At 37.2% G+C, this 20,085-nt stretch overlaps 1 protein-coding gene across 1 annotated transcript in view; it reads left to right on the top strand.

Moving 5' to 3' along the window:
• TMTC4 (transmembrane O-mannosyltransferase targeting cadherins 4) overlaps positions 1-18,225 on the top strand; it is a 54,862-nt gene extending 36,637 nt beyond the window's left edge. The window contains exons 12-18 of the mRNA XM_082277996.1: positions 5,428-5,507; positions 5,680-5,787; positions 5,909-6,050; positions 6,719-6,833; positions 7,328-7,440; positions 14,282-14,351; positions 14,870-18,225. Of these exons, the coding sequence (XP_082134122.1) occupies positions 5,428-5,507; positions 5,680-5,787; positions 5,909-6,050; positions 6,719-6,833; positions 7,328-7,440; positions 14,282-14,351; positions 14,870-15,021 (780 nt within the window). The 3' untranslated portion in view covers positions 15,022-18,225. The remainder of the gene's footprint in view (positions 1-5,427; positions 5,508-5,679; positions 5,788-5,908; positions 6,051-6,718; positions 6,834-7,327; positions 7,441-14,281; positions 14,352-14,869) is intronic.
• Positions 18,226-20,085: the final 1,860 nt, after the last annotated feature.

Genomic DNA, 20,085 nt, shown 5'->3' with positions numbered 1-20,085 from the left:
GGAAGTATAGGGTAAACTTACCCTAATTCTAAATAACAAGTAGTAACAGCACTGCCTTCTCTAATTCCAAGACTCATCATCTTTAAGCATATCTTTAGATAAAGATGAGGAAACTGCATTAAATGAGATTGTCTGGCATAGTAGTGAATCTGGTGCCTTGAGTGGTGACACATCTGGCTCAAGATGTGGCATTTAAGATCAACTTTAATAAATGTTGCAGTGACTTTAAAATTGATTGGAAATAATCAGGTACCATAATGAAGCTACAAATATTTTGACCTGTAAAAAAAGCTCCCAATACAGATTTTTAAATGTTTTAAATATTTTAAAATTTATTTTAAATGTTACTTATTTACAATATTTTTTAAAATATATATGATATATATATATATAGATATTCACACACACACATATTTGGATAGAAATACCTATTGGGTGGGTGGGTGGGTGTTTTTAAGAGAGAGAAAGAAGTATGTTACACATCTTGGTTAAACATGTCCAGGAGCATGTCACACATTTGAATTTGCATGGCCCTGCACTCAGGTTGGTTTCAAAGGTCATTAGACTGAAACAGTACACATTTTTAATACATTTGGCAGTATTTTCCTTAGCTGAACAGGAGGTGCCTGTATATTGATTCCATTTTTCCTACCACCTTTTTTCATACTGTATGGATTGGATTCTTCTCCTGGGGAGAAGAAGCTGTTTCTTTTAGCATGTGGTTCATCACATTGGACTAAATGAGAGATATAACTCAGAAGGACTGCATCCTAGATTTCTGTCTTTCTCTCCACTGATGATAAAAGAAGTCCTGACAACTACAGCAGATGTGGATACATAAGATTATGTGAGATTTTGCCCCTGCCCTACTGTTGTTCACTATTTCTAGACATTGCTGGATTGCTCCTCACCTTCTGAAGTCATTACACATTGTCTCTTTTAGTTTTAAAGATTATTCCCAAAAATACTCATCTTGCTGCCTTTTCTTTTTTTGCCTTTGGAAATGTTTGCACTGTTGGAAGAACTGAGTTATTTTTTCTTACCTTTTGGAAAAGCCATAGCAGTTAAGAATCCAGAGATGGTCTTTATTCCTAGATTACTTTCTCTCATTGAGTATCTAAATAAATAATTGCAGTTACATTGTTACGTACATGGGAAATAGCCGGCATTTTTCTTTTCCTAGATTTGAAATAAATAAATTTAAATGATTGTAAATTGTTGTTATTTTGTATCTAATCTCTACATTCTCCTTGCTACTGGCTTTTCTTTAAAGGATAGAAATAATTAAATGTAATTTTTGAAAAGCCGTTTCAGTAGCAACTTTTCTACAATAATAAGCAAGGAGGTTAAAATACTCTCAACATAATGTTACTATCTGCCTTGACATACCAGGGTAAGTAACTTTGAACTTGATGCTTTATCAAACTGCAATCATTATAGATACAAATTTGTCAGAGACAAGCTGTGCTAATGCTGAAAAGGTACAATAAGTTTGTGAGATTGGTTTCTATACTTTCTTAAAAGGTCCTGTAAAATCCCTTTGTGACAGAACAAGATTCCTGCCTGAGGATCTGATCTTTGATCCTTAAGGAAGCTGATCTAGAGGACATTTCCTTTTGATATTGAAGTTTTGTTTTTGGTTTTTTTAATGCTATATATTAAAAGGGGATTATCTTCTCAGGAATTTAACTTAAGTGCTGTGGGCTGTCTTTATATGGGCTATTTGCAGTGTTTTGCCACCATTTGAGATGTCAATTTTTGCATATACAAGCACAATCATGCAGAAGAACCTTTAGACAACATTAGATACACAAACAAGATGTGACTATCAAAAAAGCTTTGTTTTATTATTATTTAGAAAACAGAGTTTTAGCAGTAGAAGAAAGAGAAGATTGATGACAGGAGCTGGCATTGAACGGAGGCATCTACATGTTCCTGGAGAAATTCTGACGTCTGTGCTTTGCTTTCATCCTTTTCAGAAAATGTTCATATTTGCTGAAAAAGTGATTATCAGCAGCTAGGAAGAGAGAGAGAGTAAAATTGATGATAATAGTAGTGCTTCAGCTGAGGGGATGTACCTCCTAGAAGGTGATACTACATTTCAATTTCTTCCTATGCTACTTTGAGGGGGGAAAAAAAAGCAAAAAAAATCAGGCTAGCAATAATTTCATTTTTGTACAGGAAAATATAATTTTTTTTCTCTCTTTGTTTAAATTTAACATTTAAATACAAGTTCAAGTACTATGTATATCTAGCACAGAATAATATGCAGTGCTTTTTCTTTTTTATCCAGGCTTCTTAGGCTGATTGAAGTATTGCAAACAGACAAACACTTAGAGCGTATTCCTTGGCTAGGCTGTGATGCCATGGTTATGTTAATTAAACAACACATGCCTGTTGAGTGAAAGTAGGTTCTACCCTAGAGTATTTTTACCTGATTGTCTAGATTTCAGAGAATACTATGTTGTTATGCATCCCTGAGAATGCTCCTTTTAGAGCTACTACTGTAAAGTAATTACCTGTTCAAGATTGATAAAGGATCATCTGGGTATAATGTAATACGTCATTTCCAGTTAATATTTAATCATTTAATAAGGAAGGGCTCTCTCTGCTCTTAAATGTTTAACCAGAAAAGGAAGATCTTTCCTCCCAGGCTGGCATGCACAATATCTGCCAAAAGCAGAAGAACCACACCTCTAGAGATGAAATTTAAAACAACTCACCGGCCCCTCATTATTAAAGACCAGATCCTTCCCACCAATTGGTACATAGAAAGCACTTGTGTCCCCGTGTTGTGCAGGAGAGTCACACCCTGTGCTCAGCAGACAGCAGGTGGTTACTGCAGGCCTGCTTTAAGTGAGCTAAAGGCTGACCTTGGCATCTCTCTGCCGTGGCCAGTAAAGTGAGAGACATGGCTGGATGGCAGAAGTAACCTGCACCTCTCAGATGACCATATGTGCCTGGAAACCATTTGCTGGTTCTGTTCTTAAGAGCAGGGAGTTACTGCATCTTACAACCCATTGCAGAACTGGTTTTGTCATTGGATATTTACAGTAGGCTGGACACTTATTTTGGTATGTTTGGTTTAGGTTTTTTTCCTTCTTCCCTTCCTTGTCACCACCATATTAAGAAGAACTAAAGCTACAATTTCACTTGAAGGGAAATTAGAAAACTTACATACACCAAGGAGCCCTTCATTTTTGGGAGTATTGTATAGAAACATCATTTCCTTTCACACAGAAGCTAGAGCTGAGGACAAAAATACACCACTGAAAATGCTAGTAGTTTATTTAAATTGTTGTGCTATCAGCTTCAATAGATTATAGTACATCTCTTTAGTTCAGTTCACAAAAGTGCGCTTAATACCTCATTTGATGTTTTGACTTGAGAGAATTGATATCTCTCCGTTTTCTTCAGACTGCACAATTCTGTTTATGTGAGAAAAATACTCTTTCTGATGCTACTTTTGGGGAAAAAAAATTGATGTGAAGATACTACATGTTAAAAAAATAAACCTGTGAAAGATAGAAAGTGAAGTGCTGTTTCCTAACACAGGATAGCTGGCATGTGAAAGACTGAGTGGTTGGTGTACACCAAGATTTTTCTCATCTGCTCTGTCCCAGTCTTTAGTCAAATTTCATTTTGTAAAACTTCTTAAAGAATGAAATTGAATCAAGTTAAATATAATTTTGTTTGCTGATACTGAAGTGTAAAGTCAGGTACTTCAAGGGCTAACATACAGTATTCGGTGACATCTTTAAGTATTTCTTCTGTGTTGCCACAATTTATCTTTTATCTGGGTGAAATTTGAATATGTGATCTTCAGCATATATAATCAGAGCAATCCAGTTTGGTAAGAATGTTAGTGTTCTGAAAAATTTCTGGAAGAGATATATAAATAGAATTCAGTCCTAAGAAACATCTTTCAGGGTACTTCATTTTATTTTATTGGTTCCTGGGAAAATGCTGCACCATCTTTTTGTATTTTTTGACACAGTCAATTGATCTTTGGTTATTTCTTGATATAAATGTACCATTCTGTTGCTTCTTTTCCCTGGGCCTTGTCATATTTTTATAAATGTACAACACAGTGCCAGGATTCTTTTCTTCATGGAAGCTGTGCTAGAACTGCTTTTATGGGATGCTGAATTTGTGTGCTATTTTATATCCTATAGTGTGAGGGGCTGCCTCTGTGCATGCTTACTAAGCTTTATAGTATCTCTGCTCTCCTTAAAACCAGTGAAAACACTTTTTTGCCCATTCAAGAAAGCGTGGAAAATGTCCTTAACTTTATTTGTTGATGGTATGTTACTATGTAGTTACAATCATATAGAGATGAAATTCAACAATTAAATACCCTAACAACCAGGCTCCAACAATTGTGTGTGTTGGATCAATACTGTGACAACTGCAATTAGCATTTTTCAGTTAATGGACATGTCAGAGAAAATCCTTTTTTGAATGCAGAGGGTGAGTTGGATTTATCTAAGAGCATTACAGACCTATCTTTTTGGACTTCAGTCTGAAGTTATTACTGTGTTTTTAAATTGGATTTTCAAAGTTTGGAAGAAATTACTGTATGTGTTTGTTTTAGATGAAGTATATACAAATTGATTTCAAATAGTAAGGTAATCTAAATAATGAGTCCTGATCCAGGTACTGAGAAATCTCTTTTCAAGAGTCAATATTCACAGTACTTTTCAACCAGGTAACATAGTCTGAGATTTGTCTTAAAGTAGGATTTGAGATGTTTTCCAACTCAGATTTGTCCTGAAATATATTTATTCCTATTTACTCCTGCCATAAATCAGGATGATGCACCTTCTTCCCTGTAGTCTGAAAGCTCTAGATCCTTCCTTCATTCTTCAGTTTTTAGCAGGCAAAGTCTTCAACATGTTGCTGTTATTTCAGAAATGCTCTTTGATTCATTTTTATCCTAAGACAATAATTGTGTCTGTCTGTTACCTTTTGTTTGGTTTTTCTGTGAATGTTGAGTTTCTTCTAGTTTATGCTATAATGAAAACAAAGTTTAATTGATACATTGCTGTAGTGTTTCTTGTGCTATGATAGATTTGGTTTGAGTCAAACTTTCTCTTACCTGGCAAATAAACGAAATTAAGAGCAGGAGGTCTCCATACAAAGTGTCTTGTGAAAGGTGTGGTATCTCATTTATAAAACTAGGAAGTGAATAATCTCTCTTAAATAGCTGGAACAGGTAAACTGATCTATTAATATATTCCTCAGATATTTTTCTTACTATCTTCATTGTATGAACTGCCCAGTTTTAAGTATCAACCTACACCAAAAGCCAGCCGTGAATGACACAAGTGCTGACTGTTTCTTTTTGGAGAAAGAATTTTTAGCTACTTGGTTCCACAAAATATCTGACTGTGTGGCATCTGGTGGAATATCCATCTGTGTTTTCAGGTGCACTACAATGTTGGCAAAAACCTGGCTGACAAAGGAAATCAAAGTGCTGCAATCAAATACTACAGAGAAGCTGTAAGGTATTAGAAATTTTACTGCTTTCATGATCTGTCCTAAAACTGCTTTCATGTTTAACATGAAGAAAATGCTTAGGTATTCATTTTCATGTTCTGCAGCATTGCAGAGCTAGCAATTTGCATATATTAGTACATGTCCATACATAATAATAATCTCTTAAATTTTAAATTTTAGGTTGAATCCAAAATATGTACATGCCATGAACAACCTTGGAAATATTCTGAAAGAAAGAAATGAGCTCCATGAAGCAGAGGAGTTGCTGTCCTTAGCTGTACAAATACAGTATGTTTAGACCAATGCTAAGCAGTTTTTTGCACCAACTGAGCCAAAATGATACAATAGGATCTTGTGTTTCAAGTGCTTAATTGTCCTCTCTCTTGGTGTTTTTTCCCAATTTGCCCAGACCTGATTTTGCTGCTGCGTGGATGAATCTAGGAATAGTACAGAACAGTTTAAGAAGGTTTGAAGAGGCAGAGCAAAGCTACTGGACAGCAATTAAACACAGAAAAAAATACCCAGATTGTTACTACAATTTAGGGCGGTTGGTAAGTGCTTAAATGATAGCTATGACTGGAATCTGTGTCTCTCTATCTGTGTATATATAGATAGATTTATATAATTCTGCTGTACTGTTAAAAGCTGATAGTTATCCCAGTTTCCTTGTATTGTGATTGAGGCTGATTTCATACTTTAGTAGCTTTTCCTATAGCTTTCCTGGTATACTTCCTTCCATACAACCTTTGGTAATCCTACTTTATCATATAAAGAAGTATAAACAAAAATACAGATTTTAATTTTTTTTCCCAAAAGATACTATTAATCATTTCCCAATATTAGACTGTTTTGCATTCATTAGTATATCGTTAGCTAGTAGAACTATGCTGAAAAATTAGAATTAGATTCTTGGAAATATGTACATTAAATATTTACTAATTCTCTTGTGCAGATTTCTAAGTTGTGTGCTCTCTATTCTCCTTATTCTATTGGTACATGCATATTGGAAGACAAGCCTCGCTCCCAGAGAAAAGGAAAATCAGTATATAGCACTCTCATCTTCCATAGTACAAGAGTATTCCCTTTACATTTCTTATTTTTGTCTATAAAAAGAAATCATACTAGAAAGGAGCAAGACATTAACAACTCTTTAGTGTCTTTAGTGCATGAGAGGAAAATAAAGCAAGTAATAACAAAATTACTGGATTTTTCTTTTTAGTATGCAGATTTGAATCGCCATATAGATGCATTGAATGCATGGAGGAATGCTACAGTCCTAAAACCAGAGCACAGTTTGGCTTGGAACAATATGATAATACTGCTTGATAACACAGGTAAAAGTCTATTTTAATGTTTCAATTAATAATTCAGTGTCTAGAAAAACTTAAAGCTTTATCTGTTTTTATCTGAAAGGATCTCTACTTCTTGTTTGGCTACCCAGACAGACACTCTCTAATGATGTAAGAATGCCTTCTGACTCAGTGATTTTAAAGCATCACTTGAAATCCAGCCGATACATTGAATTTCTGATACTTACTTGAAATGCCATCAATGTGCAAGCATGTTTGTATTATAGATTAAATTCCAGAACATTTTCATCTGTGCTTTGTTGTTCTTCTGAAGGTGTTACATGTTGAAAACAAAATGAAGAGCTTCTATTCCCTGAGTCTGCAGGATTTTACATTTGTGTGTGTGTGTGATACCTGGTTTTCTTCAAAAAACTATGCAATCAGCTATTTGTAAAATATGTGTGCTTGCATCATGAAAAGTAACTAATAGGGCTGTGTTGAAACATGCCTTCTCTTTTTTCTTCTGCCTGGGCTCCCAGGCAATCTAGCTCAAGCAGAAGCAGTTGGAAGAGAAGCCCTGGAATTAATACCTAATGATCATTCCCTTATGTTTTCCTTGGCTAATGTACTGGGGAAATCACAAAAATATAAGGTAGGTACCTAGATCTTTTTGACTGTAGGGGTTTGGGCTGGTTTAGTTGGGATTTTTCCCTCAATTAAACTCCATCTAAATCTTTTGTAGAAACCGTTTGAGGACATCATTCTGGATTATGACTTAGATAATCAGGTTTCAGTGCCCCTTTTTGTCACAGTGTTGGTGTGTGATTCTGGCTTGAGCTTATCTCTCCTTATTTTAGATGCCTGGGTTACAAATGTCACTGCCCTACACTATGTCAGTGGTCAGTGGAGAGAAATAGGCTCTTAAGCACACTAGAGGGCAGTTAGGGTCTTGTGTTGCTTCACTGCCGAGGGAGAGAGCCTGCATTGAATTAGAGACCTTGTTTCAGGAACCCAAATTGGATGGGACAGGCTAGTCCTTGTGCTTTTGCTATGTGTTCTGTGAATATAGACAGATAAGAATTCTAGCCTTTTTGCCTCAGATGCTATCTAAAATACAATAATACAAGTTTGTTAATCCCAGATTGAGGATGGGATACCTGGGTGATCTCAGAATACTGTGAGAGAAAGTCCATACATTGAGCAATGTATTGAACTTTCTCTTGGATGCAGTGGACCAGCCTATGAGTGGTACCTCAGCATTAGCTACCTTTATTTGCACGTAGCAAATGTAATGAAACTGAGGAGATTGACTTGTTTTCCAAAGGGAATTGTGTGAGCTGACAGAGAATAAATCATATACATTTAATATAGTTAGTTGTTTAAACTGACTCTATAGTCAGTGATTTATGTATATGATAAGGAAAAATTAATAATCAAATTCTGGTGTTCCTCAGAAAAACATCATTTACCGAAGCTTGGCTTTTAAGGGGTTTGATGTCTTTTTGGTAGTGATAATGTTAGCAGCACTGAAGGAACATCCTCATTTATAAACAAAGTAAGAAGATTTTATTATATGAAACTTGACAAGAGGAAATGGCCTAAGTTGCACCAGGGAAGGTTTAGATTGGATAGTAGGAAATTTTTTTTATAAAAGGGGTTGTAAAACATTGGACCAGATTGCCCAGGGAAGTGGTGGAGTCGCCATCCCTGGAAGTGTTCCAGAAATGTGTGGATATGGCACTTGAGGACATGGTTTAATGGTGAACATGGTGGTGGTGCTGGGTTGACAATTGGACCTCATGATCTTAAAGGTCTTTTCCAACTTTAATGATTCCATGATTCTCAAAATAGATACATTTGTCCAGCAGTTACTGTGACCACTTAAATTTCTACAGTATTGTTCACCTGTGGAGTCCTGACCTGTCCACATGTGAAGCCAGGGCCTGTGACAACCCAGCACTTGCTTTTGTTTGCATTAGTGATGCTGTTTAACACCCTGCTGCTGTTTTTCTAAACTGGCTGGGTTTTTTTCCTGTATGCTCTAATTCTTTTCTCTCTCTACCTGAGACTGTTATAAAATATATATTTTAGGTTAGTTTAACAAAGTTCCAGAAGGATACAAATTAACATCCAGAATGCATAAGGTATGAGATTATGGAGGAGGTAATTGCTAGAATTATTTTGGTGAGTCATGACTGTGGAAGAATAGAGGATTTTATAGTCAATCATTGGGAAGAATATGTAGCATGACAGAATAAAGAGCATTTATAATGAAATAAAGTAGAAAAAATAAGTTGAAAACAAGCTAGAAAACTTTTCCAGGTGTAGGAGAGTCAAGTCTGTCTTAGTGGATTTAAAAAATAAAAAAGAAGATAGTGGTTTTGATTGCCAGCCCTGAAAGTTGTTATGCTGCAGGAGAACATGTTGGAGACAAAGTAGAAATAAGAGTAGGGGAAAGTGCAGCTTTTAAGTCCACATTCTGAAAAAAGCAAAAGGAATAGTGGAGCCCAGGAAAAAAAGCAGAGCGCCAGTGAGTGTTTTAGTAGTTCAAAATGGAGTAGTAGGTTTGTGCAGAGCTTAACTAGTCACTTAAAACTGCTGGGTTATAACAGGGAGAGCAAATTAGGGGAATTGGAAAGTGGGCTCATAACCAAAGGTTATGATCTCAGCAGCTGTATTTTCCATTGCCTGGAAATAAGAGATACAGATTTGTTTGTAATGGGAGAATGCTTACTGACGAAAAAAAGGCATGAAAATTTCAGGTTTCTTGTCCACCCCCTCACCATGTAAAAACAGAGGAGTGGATGGCTCTTCAAGGATTTTTATTGAATCGAATTGGAGGGGAGGAACGGGGGATGGAGACTGTCAAGGTGATGGGAGGTAATTTTCGGAGTGCTGCCTGGCTGTGTCTGATGTGTTGTATAACCTCAGGCATTTAATTTATTAGGTTACTTATTATGTGTCTGTATAAAAGTTGCTACTACATTGGCTTTGTTGCCACAAAGGAAGATTTGTTCTGGGGATTTTTGTTATCTCTTATTTTAAAAGACATTGAGTCAAAAAAGTTTTATGATGTTGTGAGAGATTTCCTTCCAATAAGCACACAACATTGTCCTTCAGTTTCAAATGCACTTTGATTTTCAGCAGAAGATAGGTTTCCTACGTCACAAAAAATAAAAAATAGCCCTTTTTTTTTTTTTGCATTGACTGATAAATGATTTATTGTTCCAGAAGGAAAAGCACATAAAGAATGAGCTGTTTCTGTGGTTTTGTTTGGGTTTTTTAATTAACGTCTGTTATACCAAGTTAGATTCTCCTTTAATTGCTTGTTCTTATCTCAATGGATGAAGAACCAAGCTATCTTTAGTTCTTTGAAAAAGATGTGTGCTATATTTTTGTTATGTATACGTCTATACTTTTTCTGTAAAAAGTGCAATAAATTGAAACCATTCAGCATTTTTTGTATTTGAAATAAAGCCAGACTACAATTTTGTGGCCTTGGCAGCAGATGGAATGCAGTGTGCTTACCCCAAGCCTTTGCTATATGCAAGCTGCAAGTTTCTTGGCAACACTTAAAGATTTGGCAAGATGCAGCAATCTGAAATATCATTGATGTACTGGTATGTATATTTACTCCATATATCCACAGTAATATGAATATGATGCACCTTAAATAGCCTTTAATCAACCAGTATGCTTCTACTAGCTGCTGAGCAAAGTAGTGGTGATAAAAATATTCTGAGCATGGAGTTGAAGATGTATGGTAATGACAGCCAGCTCTTGAATATCTGTTTCATTAAATTATCTGGAAGCACATTGCACATGTTGTCCCACTGTGCTTCAACAGTGAAAGGATGCAATTCTGTACATTAGGTGCTTCTGCTCTGTGTAAGTGGCAACTTTTAGGCATAAGACTGAATTAAATGGTCAGCATATCTTTCATTTTGATTGGTGTTAACCTGCCCAGTGAGGAAAAAAGAGATTTACTTATTAGGCCAAAATACTAAAATTTGGAGTGGGGAAAAAATACAGCTTTGTGGGACTTAAAATTACTACATGGTTTCAAGTGCCAATCCACTGTTGATTTTTAGGACTGCAGAGTCGTATGAAAAGAGGAGGTTATCTTGAACCTCTGCCATATTTTTGAGTCTCTAATCCAACCCCTAACCCAAACCAGGGCCAGTTCCAGTTGAATCCTAAGTATCTCTGTGGATAGAGATTCTAAAACCTCTCTGGACAGCATGTTTCAATGCTTGACCAACTTTATGATAAAAAAAAAAATTGATGTTTCCTTTATTGGTATTTCTTGTAGGCCATCTTGCATCCATTATGTCTCATCTCGTCTTACATGTGAGAAGATTCTGTTTCCATCTTCCGTGTATTATCTCATCAAGCAGTTGTAGGCAGCACCTTCATCTTCTCTCCTGAAGCCTGAAAAGATCTGTTTCTCTCAGCTGTTCCTTGCATGTCCTGTGCTCCAGCCTTTAGCACCTTTGTGGCTCTCTGCAAGACTCACTGGAGTATGTCTGTGTCTTTCTTGTAATGGAGACCCCCAGCCTGAACACATACTTCAGGTGTGGTCTCAAAGTGCTAACAGAGGAAATCACATGGTCAGAGGTCCAGTCCAGTCTCAACCATTCTGTGATTCCTGCTAGTCTGTTTCTCTGCCCTGCCCAGGTCCCTCCAAGTAGCTGTTCTCCCCTCCAGTGTATTTCTCACACCCTCCTCTTAGGTGCTATATGTAAAGTTTTGGAACCACATTCAGTCCCATCATCCAAAACATGAATGAAGTCACTAAATAGTATGGGTTTCAAAGAGACCAATGCATCCAGGAACTTTAATAGTCTGGGTATGAGAATGCTGGAGCAACTGCTCATGCCATAGAAAAGCAATGCTAGAATTTGCACTATGGAGTCATATACTCTTAAATTTGCCGGCATCTTGTTCCCTTGTTAACTCCTATCCAAGTATTCCTTGTCCTGAAATGTAGGAACCAGAGTGCCAAGAATATTTCTCTGCCTGTTTTTATGGGTTCTTACCCCCCGGAACAACACTGTTTTAGCTTCAAACCTTGGAAAAAATTACCAACAGTCAGACAAGAACTAGAAAATACAGTGGTGTGAATTAGGTGATAGACTACTATGTAAGATTGTCACAGGGTGAAAAATTTAGAAGTTTTGGGCTTCTCTTTGTAGTACATAGATAAGAGTAAAAAATATCAAAATGGAGGATTGTTGTTCTCCAAACCTTCTTCTCCTCCTTCTACTACTCCATATTCTGCAGTAAAAGTTGTTTGGATTGATTGGATAGAAAATTCCGCAGTTCCTAGTCGTGTTACTGAATAATTGGTAGGAAAGTGAAAATAATGTATGTTTTTAGTAACTATTGGTTAAAATATCTTTAGAAGCTGTGTAAATCTTGATAACTAGAGCTCACTCCTGCTTTTCTGTCTTCTGTGCTGTACCTGGGTCACGCTAGTGGCTCTGTTTCTCTGATAAGACTTAATAAGCAACTATCTGGAAGCATTGAAACTAAAGGAAAAGTCTCGGTTTATCTGTGAAACTCCTCTCAAAGATTTTCAGCAAATTCTCTCCCATCAGGAGGGACTTAATTTATGGCACGGTTCAGTGTCAATGAAACAAAACTATAATCACAGATTGCTTAGGGTTGGAAGGGACCTCTGGAGATTGTCTCATCCAACCCCTTGCTAGGACAGGTTCACCTAGAGCAGGTTGCATAGGATCCCATCCAAGCAGGTTTTGAGTATCTCCAGGGAAGGGCACTCCACAACCCCTCTGGTCAATCTGTTCCAGTGATCTGTCACCTGTACAGTAAAGAAGTTCTTCTTCATGTTCAAGTGGAACTTCCTGTGCATCAGTTTCTGCTCCTTTCCCATTGTGCTGTTGCATGGCATGAATGAGAAGTGCCTGGATCCATCCTTTTGGCACACTCCCTTCAGATACTTAGACATCGATGAGGTCCCCTCAGTCATCTCTTCTGGAGGCTTAACAGGCCCAGCTTCTTCTGCCTTTTCTCATAACAGAGATGCTTCAGTCCCCTCACCTTTGTGGCCCTCCACTGGAGAAGCTCTGAGAACCCTGGGGTTTGTGATTTCCTTGACCTGTGGAGATGAAGGCACTTTCCGCATGAGTCTCTCCTGCCTTGAGAATGGCAGCCTCAGCTGTGCTCAGCAATGCTTTTAGTTTGGGCTTGAATTTGGACATATGGGGAGGCTCTTAAGTCACTCAGAGCTGAGTGACTCAATCTTGACATCAGAAATTTCTTTTCCCCTGAAGGGGCCCTTACAGAGAGTTATTTCATGCTTGACATAAGAAGATGGTGGAACCAAAAATCTGGCTGACAGGTTTTCTTTTTCAGTAGAGCCTGTGTTATATTTTAAGCAGCAAAAGCTTAGCACAAAGGAAAGGACTTTTCTTCATGTTACTATTCTCACATACCTCAGACAGCAAGTATGTGCATTCAGACGGAAGCCTACCACATTGAGGTAATTTTATCTTCAAGTCATTTGCATTGAAACTGAATGAACAACTTTCCCTAAAGCACAGCATAGAAATCTATGTAAAATGTGCTCTCAAGTATCTAAACTTGCATGTCAGTGAGTAAATACGCTTCATTTGGGCTGGGGGCCTGTGACTTTTTAAACTTCTGCAGGAAATATGCTCTGGGAAAAAAGTATCTATATTAGCAGCTAGTTCAGAAAAATAGAATTGTTTTAACTAGAGAATAAATTTAGCAGTAAATTATTCTCTGAATATTTGGTGAGGGAGCTGATGTTTTCTAAGTACTCCGATACCAAGAGTCTTAAGAGTACACACTGCAAGTGGTAATACAGAGAAGATAACTGGTGAGGAAAATGTGAAGGATGTTGTATGGCATGATATGATTTGGCATGATTTTTTAAATAAAAGGTACACAGGTACTCTTCATTGGGAACCACACTGAAACATGTTTGAAAGGGATTTACTGCAATGCCCCTGTTTTTAATGCTAAAACTATTGTAAAAGGAAAGGTGTCTAAAAGCAGTTTGCTTAGATACTGAATTCCATTATCCTTAATTTGATTGCATAAGTAGAGAAAACTTCAGCAGATAATGTTTGAAAATACTATAACTATTAAAAAAAAAGGTACTTTAGGTAAAGAGCAAAAGGTAAAGAGTTATTTAGGTAAAGTAGGTAAGAGTTTACTTAGGTAAAGAGTTATTAAACACTTCACTAGTGCTTAATAACTTTCTGCTAAAATTACAGCAGCCTTTGAAAGCATGACACTTACTTGTAGCATTATTACTGTTTCCAGGGGGCTGTAGCCACTTGAGCTACAGGATTGGGCAGGCTCAGGATATTTATATGGTGGTATCATATAGATATGGCATCATTTCAGAGGGTTTTTAATTACAATGCTGGGTAAATTTGGCATTGTTTTATATATATATGAGAATGGACTTTCCTGATGACTTGTTATTTTAAATTATTCAGGAATCTGAAGCTTTGTTCCTCAAGGCAATTAAAGCCAATCCAAATGCTGCCAGTTATCACGGTAATTTGGGTAAGAGCCTTTCTAACTCTTATCAGCTGTATTGTTTATCTGCTTCATATTCATTGTGTTTAAAAAGAAAAAGCAATCTTTTGAGCCTTCTTCCTGCTGGGCAGATTTCTATTTTACTTTCTAGAAGAACTGCCAGCCAGAAGAACAGGGCACTAAAACCAGAAAAGCTGTCACATGATATGACAGATCAAGAGGGCTGCACAATCCAGCCCAGAGGTAGCTGCACTTCAGTGTCTGCAAATTGGTTCATTTATGCTATGCTTGTAACCCGCAATGAGCTCACCAGATAAGAGCTGCCATTTATGGCTCCATTGTAATTCATTCCTTCATCATTCCCATGCCAGTTCTGCTCCCAGGCTTTGCTCCTGCATTTGGCAACAGAACAAGCAGCTACTGTGCCACCAGCAAGTGACAGACCCTTGCTGGAAACAAATACTTCAATGTTGTTTTCTAAGTGATTGGCAAGACTGTACGTTATTCAACAATATTGCTAATGAAATTCCCCATTGATGTTCCAGCTGTGCTTTATCATCGCTGGGGAAACCTTGACTTAGCAAAGAAGCACTATGAAGTCTCTCTGAAGCTTGATCCTATGGCACCTGGAACCAAGGAAAACTACAACCTCTTAAGAAGAAAACTGGAGCAGTTGCAAAAGAAAGGCGGTGCCTGATGTTCCTTTTCAGGTTGCCCGTGCATGCTGTTTATGACTACTGTTACATGGGTACTTCTGACCATGTACAGGATTCAGTCATCATTTCTCAAAAACAGTACCACCAGCACCGCACACTTGAATGTCCAGTATTGCCCTCCTACAGATCCTAGCATTTCAGCTTGAGGGATCATTTTATTTTTCCTTGAACTGCTTTTAAAGTCCATTAGAACATTTTTATAGGTAAATGAAAGCAATGCAGATGGAATTTCACAGCATACACTTGTAATTTGATATCTTCATCTGACTTTTTAGTAGCAGGATGAATAGCAGGAGGCAGTTTTATTTCTGAAAGTGATACTTAAAAGTGCAATTTCCTGTTTAAATCCTGATCTTTTCAAGTATGAAAAATATCTGTCCACTTCTGTTTTATTACTGCCTTCCAGTGCCAGTCCTGCAGAGCCAGTGGAAGAATGAATTCTCTCCAGCACATCAGTCTATTCATATAATTTGAGTTAAGCCCTATGCTCATTTCTGTCTTTAGGCTGTGAAGTGTCAGATTTGTACAGGAGTAAATAAGGGCAAGGATTTGACCATAAATATCTCTCGGCCAGTGTACTGCTGAGGTATGCTTGAGTGTAGAAAATACTCTTAGATGGAGATGGAGATTTTAGCAAGCAGCTAGTGAAAAGAAGATGAGGCAACAGAGGAGTCAGGTAGAGTTTCTGTTCTTGTAGGCAGCCTCACGTAGCACAGACAACATGGACAAGTCAGAATTGCTTTAGCTCCTGTGGCAGGTCAGTGGTCTAAGTACAGTATAGTGTCTGTAGGAGCTAATTGCTGTGTTCTCAGGCAATTCAGTGCTTTCTGGTTAAGGACATTATACCTTTCAGCTCCTATATTGCTGGGGAATAAAGAAATAATTTCTGTGGAAGAGTAACTGTGCAGAAGACCTGACCTTGGCTGTTGATCTGTTACCTGGAAGAACTTGGCCGCACCTTTGTCTCCCATGGCTCATGTGTTTGCTGAAAGGGCAGATAAATAAGCATAGCTGTTAATGCATAAACTGAGAACATCGATGTGGGATGACTCAGAGGTGGTTTATGTCAATACCGTGTTACCTCTCAAAAGGGGCTATGCTTTAATACACATTTGAACTCTGGCTGTCCAGAGTTGTTTGTCATGTACTAATATTTACATTCCTGCCTCAGGAAGTAGTCACATGTCTGTTTATTTGCTGGTGGTTGTGTTTTCCCGTTTGTTTGGGGTTTTTTGAGATGCTTGTGTTTGTTTGTTTGTTTAAGATGGGAAGTTTGCCATTGGATATGAAAACTGGGGAACTTTACCTGTCTTTTCATGTTCCTTTATTCTTGCCAGCCATGTCCCCTGGAAGGAACTGATCACTGCAGTATTTGCAGCTTTCCTAAAATGTCCATCGATTCATATGAGACTGTTTAACGTTCTCCACACACAACTCATCTGTGCATGGAACCACTTAAAGTGTCAGGGAAATTCCTGCCACAAGACAGGATGTTGTGTGACCTTCTCATCTGACCACCATAGAGCCATTCTACATCTATACCATGTTTTGAACCTCCCATAGGCTACTTTTACATTATAAATTTGCTTGGAAAAGACAGTTGTTTCAAGAACTAGGTGTCTCTACAGAGCACACTGCAATACTGCAGAACTACCAAAGGATCTTCTGACAAAGCTAGCTTGGGTACTAGAGGTCATGCAGGTACTTTAATGTAATATTTTTGGCAGACTAACTGTAGATCTAGCCAGTAAGGCTGTGGCAGTGCGGTGCTATCCACAAGTTTTGGCTTTGAACAAACTAACATGGCTTCATTATGTAGAAGGTTGCTATACTGGTTTTAGTCAGGGGGCCAGAGGCATGGATGTGTGCTCCTCTCCTGCAAATATAGCCTGTTTCTCAGCAGGACTAATTAGTTCACATAGGGTACAAAGCTGTTGCAATTGTTTCCATTTTTTCTGGTTTCTGGACAAAATTTTCAGAAACTTGTTTCTGAATATAATATTAGCATACCCTTTAACAAGCATCTGGTAAGCAAAACACTGCACCAGTATGGCTAATCATCATGCAATGACCAGCATAACTTAGTACCAACTTTTGCATCTGAAAGGTGCTGAAATAGATATACCCTTCAGTGAAAACAGCAGGCTCTTAAGGCCTTCCATATGTAGCCTACTATTAATCAGATGGGGAGAACACGTAGCTTCTTCAGTCATGAGGAATTAAAGCTTTGGGATCTGGCTGGATGAGCTAATTTATAGCAGAAGATAAATGTGTTTAATATAATCAGGTCTTTTCTGTATATTTGAAATATGACATCCTGAGTTTAAATTATTATTCTCATCATAAAGTCCACAAATACAGCTTTCCCTGTTGCTTTCCATATCAGCTTTAAAGACATCTACTAGATCAATATGTATGAGGTATGAATTCTTTCTAGGTCATTATAAACCAAAGTTGTAGAAATTCCTCTGTGGAAGTCTTTTTACTCAAGAGTCTTAGACAGAAGAAACAGACAAACAAATTGAATGTTTTGTTAGTATTTGAAAATAGTGTTTACTTTTTAGTACAGACAACATCATTTCTTCTTGATTAGCTTTCTGGGTACCTGTATATATTTTTGTGAGGGTTTATTTGTTTTATATAATTAATATTCACTGCTATAGAAATTCAATGTGATTACTTGTATAATGGTAATATGAAGCATATCCATATGTCTCAGTGTAATGTTGCGGCAGAATTGTGTTCAAAAGAAGCCACAAAGATGACTGCTTTTGTAATAAAAATTTCCTTAAGACTTTTAAGAATACTAAATATTTTTTTACTTTATTTTCAGAAATATTTTGAAAGTGCAAACAGTGCAGTGGTTTTTATTAAAATGGTTATAATGTTAACCTTTTTATTGGTTTTTCATACCTCATAACTGACTCCTGGAATAGTGCAGAACACTCAACTTCAAAGAGAAAAAGGTGAAGAAAAAGTGGGCTTGTATATAACAGTAGTTACAAATATTGTCGGTCTTTCCAGTGTGCTGGATTTTTTTTTCCCATTGCTAATTACAGAAGATTAAAGTTTCCTTATCAGCTGGCCTGTTTGATTCTCTAGGGAAATTAAGAAGCCTTTTTTCTTTTTTCTTTTTTTTTTTTTTGAGAAAGATTACTTGTTTAAATACAATTCTGAGAAGAGAAATAAAGAATTATTTAATGCACAGAATGGAGTCAGAAAAATAGTCACAATGACTGCTATGGATGTTAGTTTCTTTTCACCAAATACTTCCAGTGGAGTTCTCTAATTGTATGTTTCTCTTGTGTCTAGACCAATGCCATGTACATGAAGTTCCCTGTTATTTAATTTAATTTTATACTTAGTATTTAAACTTTAGAGATGTGGATTGTGTGTGTGTTTATGGGCACTAAGAAATAAAAATCTACAATACTTTTGAATGGTTTGTTAAAAATATTTGGCCTATTCACTGGGAACTTTTTCCTTCAGATACCTGTATCTGAGCCCTTCATCCTAGTTTCTCTGTGTAGTCACTGGGGGAAAAAACTTCTTTAGGATGTGCGAAGTTGTAGTTGAAGGAGATATTAGTCTTCACTAATTTCAAAGGGTGACTAAGGTGATCAGCTCATATACATGAAGAAAAATCTCACTGCTGCTTTCAGTTGAAGTAATCTGGTCCCATACACCTCTAGCATTCTCATATATTATTGGCACCAAGAATGTTAAAAGACTGGTATTGGAGCAAACTGGCAGGTACTTGCTTTGAGAGCCAGAGAGTAGCTGGATGAGGGAATGGGAGAAAACAAATTAACTTTTATAAATTTACATGACTGATAAAGCATTGAACATCAAATCCCTGTGTATGAAAAAAGAACATTCACGTCCAGTTTGATTCATTGCTAGCTTGTTTATGTTTCTGTAATGAACAGTAACAACTTCTTATTGAATTGAATTTTCAATAGTGTCCTTCATTCCTATTTTAAAAAGCAATTCTAAAGCAACTGTAAATTTGCAACAGCGATATTTAAAGTTCCAGTTACTATTTGAAGCTGTAGCTGTTAGAATGTTAAAGGTGATAGCATTGTTTGTTTCAGTATGGTGAAGTTTTTTTGTTTCAATATCTTTTGGTGTTTATTTGCTGGTTCCTGCCTGTGTCCCATATTTCACATGAGCATTGGTACATTGACATATCTGTCATTACATGTAGATACCCATGTGCCTCTCGACTTGGCCCTTTCACTGAATAGTGCTTCCTTCCACAGCTCTTGGTGTGTCTCTACCAAATGTGTGTTTATGAGGGCATGTTTAACTCGAAAAGACTAAAATTTGCTAGAAACAAAAGTGAGATCACATGGCTGGATTTCTGTGACAGGAAAGCTGAGGGAGCCAAACTTGTGTCATGGAACACCATGAGCAGCAGGTGCCACTAGTAAAGGGCACTTCAGACTCTGTGCTGGGCTCCACAATAATGTGAAGTGGTTGTACATAGAGGTAATGTTATAAACACAGCAACTTGGACCCTGTGCTTTAAAGAAGAAGGACTATATAGCTCTCCGAGGAAGAGGATGTGCACAGCTGCATGGACTATGGAGCACTGGAGGACTGATTACTTTGTATTAGAAAGTTGCGCTGCAGTGTTGTGGCATGGGTGTTCCGTGTGTGTCAGTGATGATACATGTCAAGTGGTTCAGGGCTTTTTAAAATACGTATTTTTGTTAGGAAAAATCCCTACAGGTACTGAAACTGGTAGCTTGTGATTTCTGAGCTGAACTTTTTTATGTAGTGTTAATCATTTAGATTGCCAGTGGTACACCCCAATTTATTTTCAGCTAAGCAGGAAGTAAATACATTTGTAATTGAAGCCATGAAATAAATCTGCATTTTGCTATCTTTTTTTGCATAGATTTTAATTGTGACAATGGTGTTTATTTTTGTAGTAAGTTTTTGATTCAGGGTTCTGCTACAAGCTAGGAAGGAAACATAATGGGCCTGGCAGAGTAGTCCTGGGACATACAGGAAGACATTCTTCCTCTTAGAGTAACAGT

Source organism: Coloeus monedula (assembly GCF_965178545.1).
Source record: "Coloeus monedula genome assembly, chromosome: 3".
NCBI lineage: Eukaryota > Metazoa > Chordata > Aves > Passeriformes > Corvidae > Coloeus > Coloeus monedula.
Note: the sequence above shows the minus strand (reverse complement) of the source record. Positions and strands in the feature narration are given on the sequence as shown.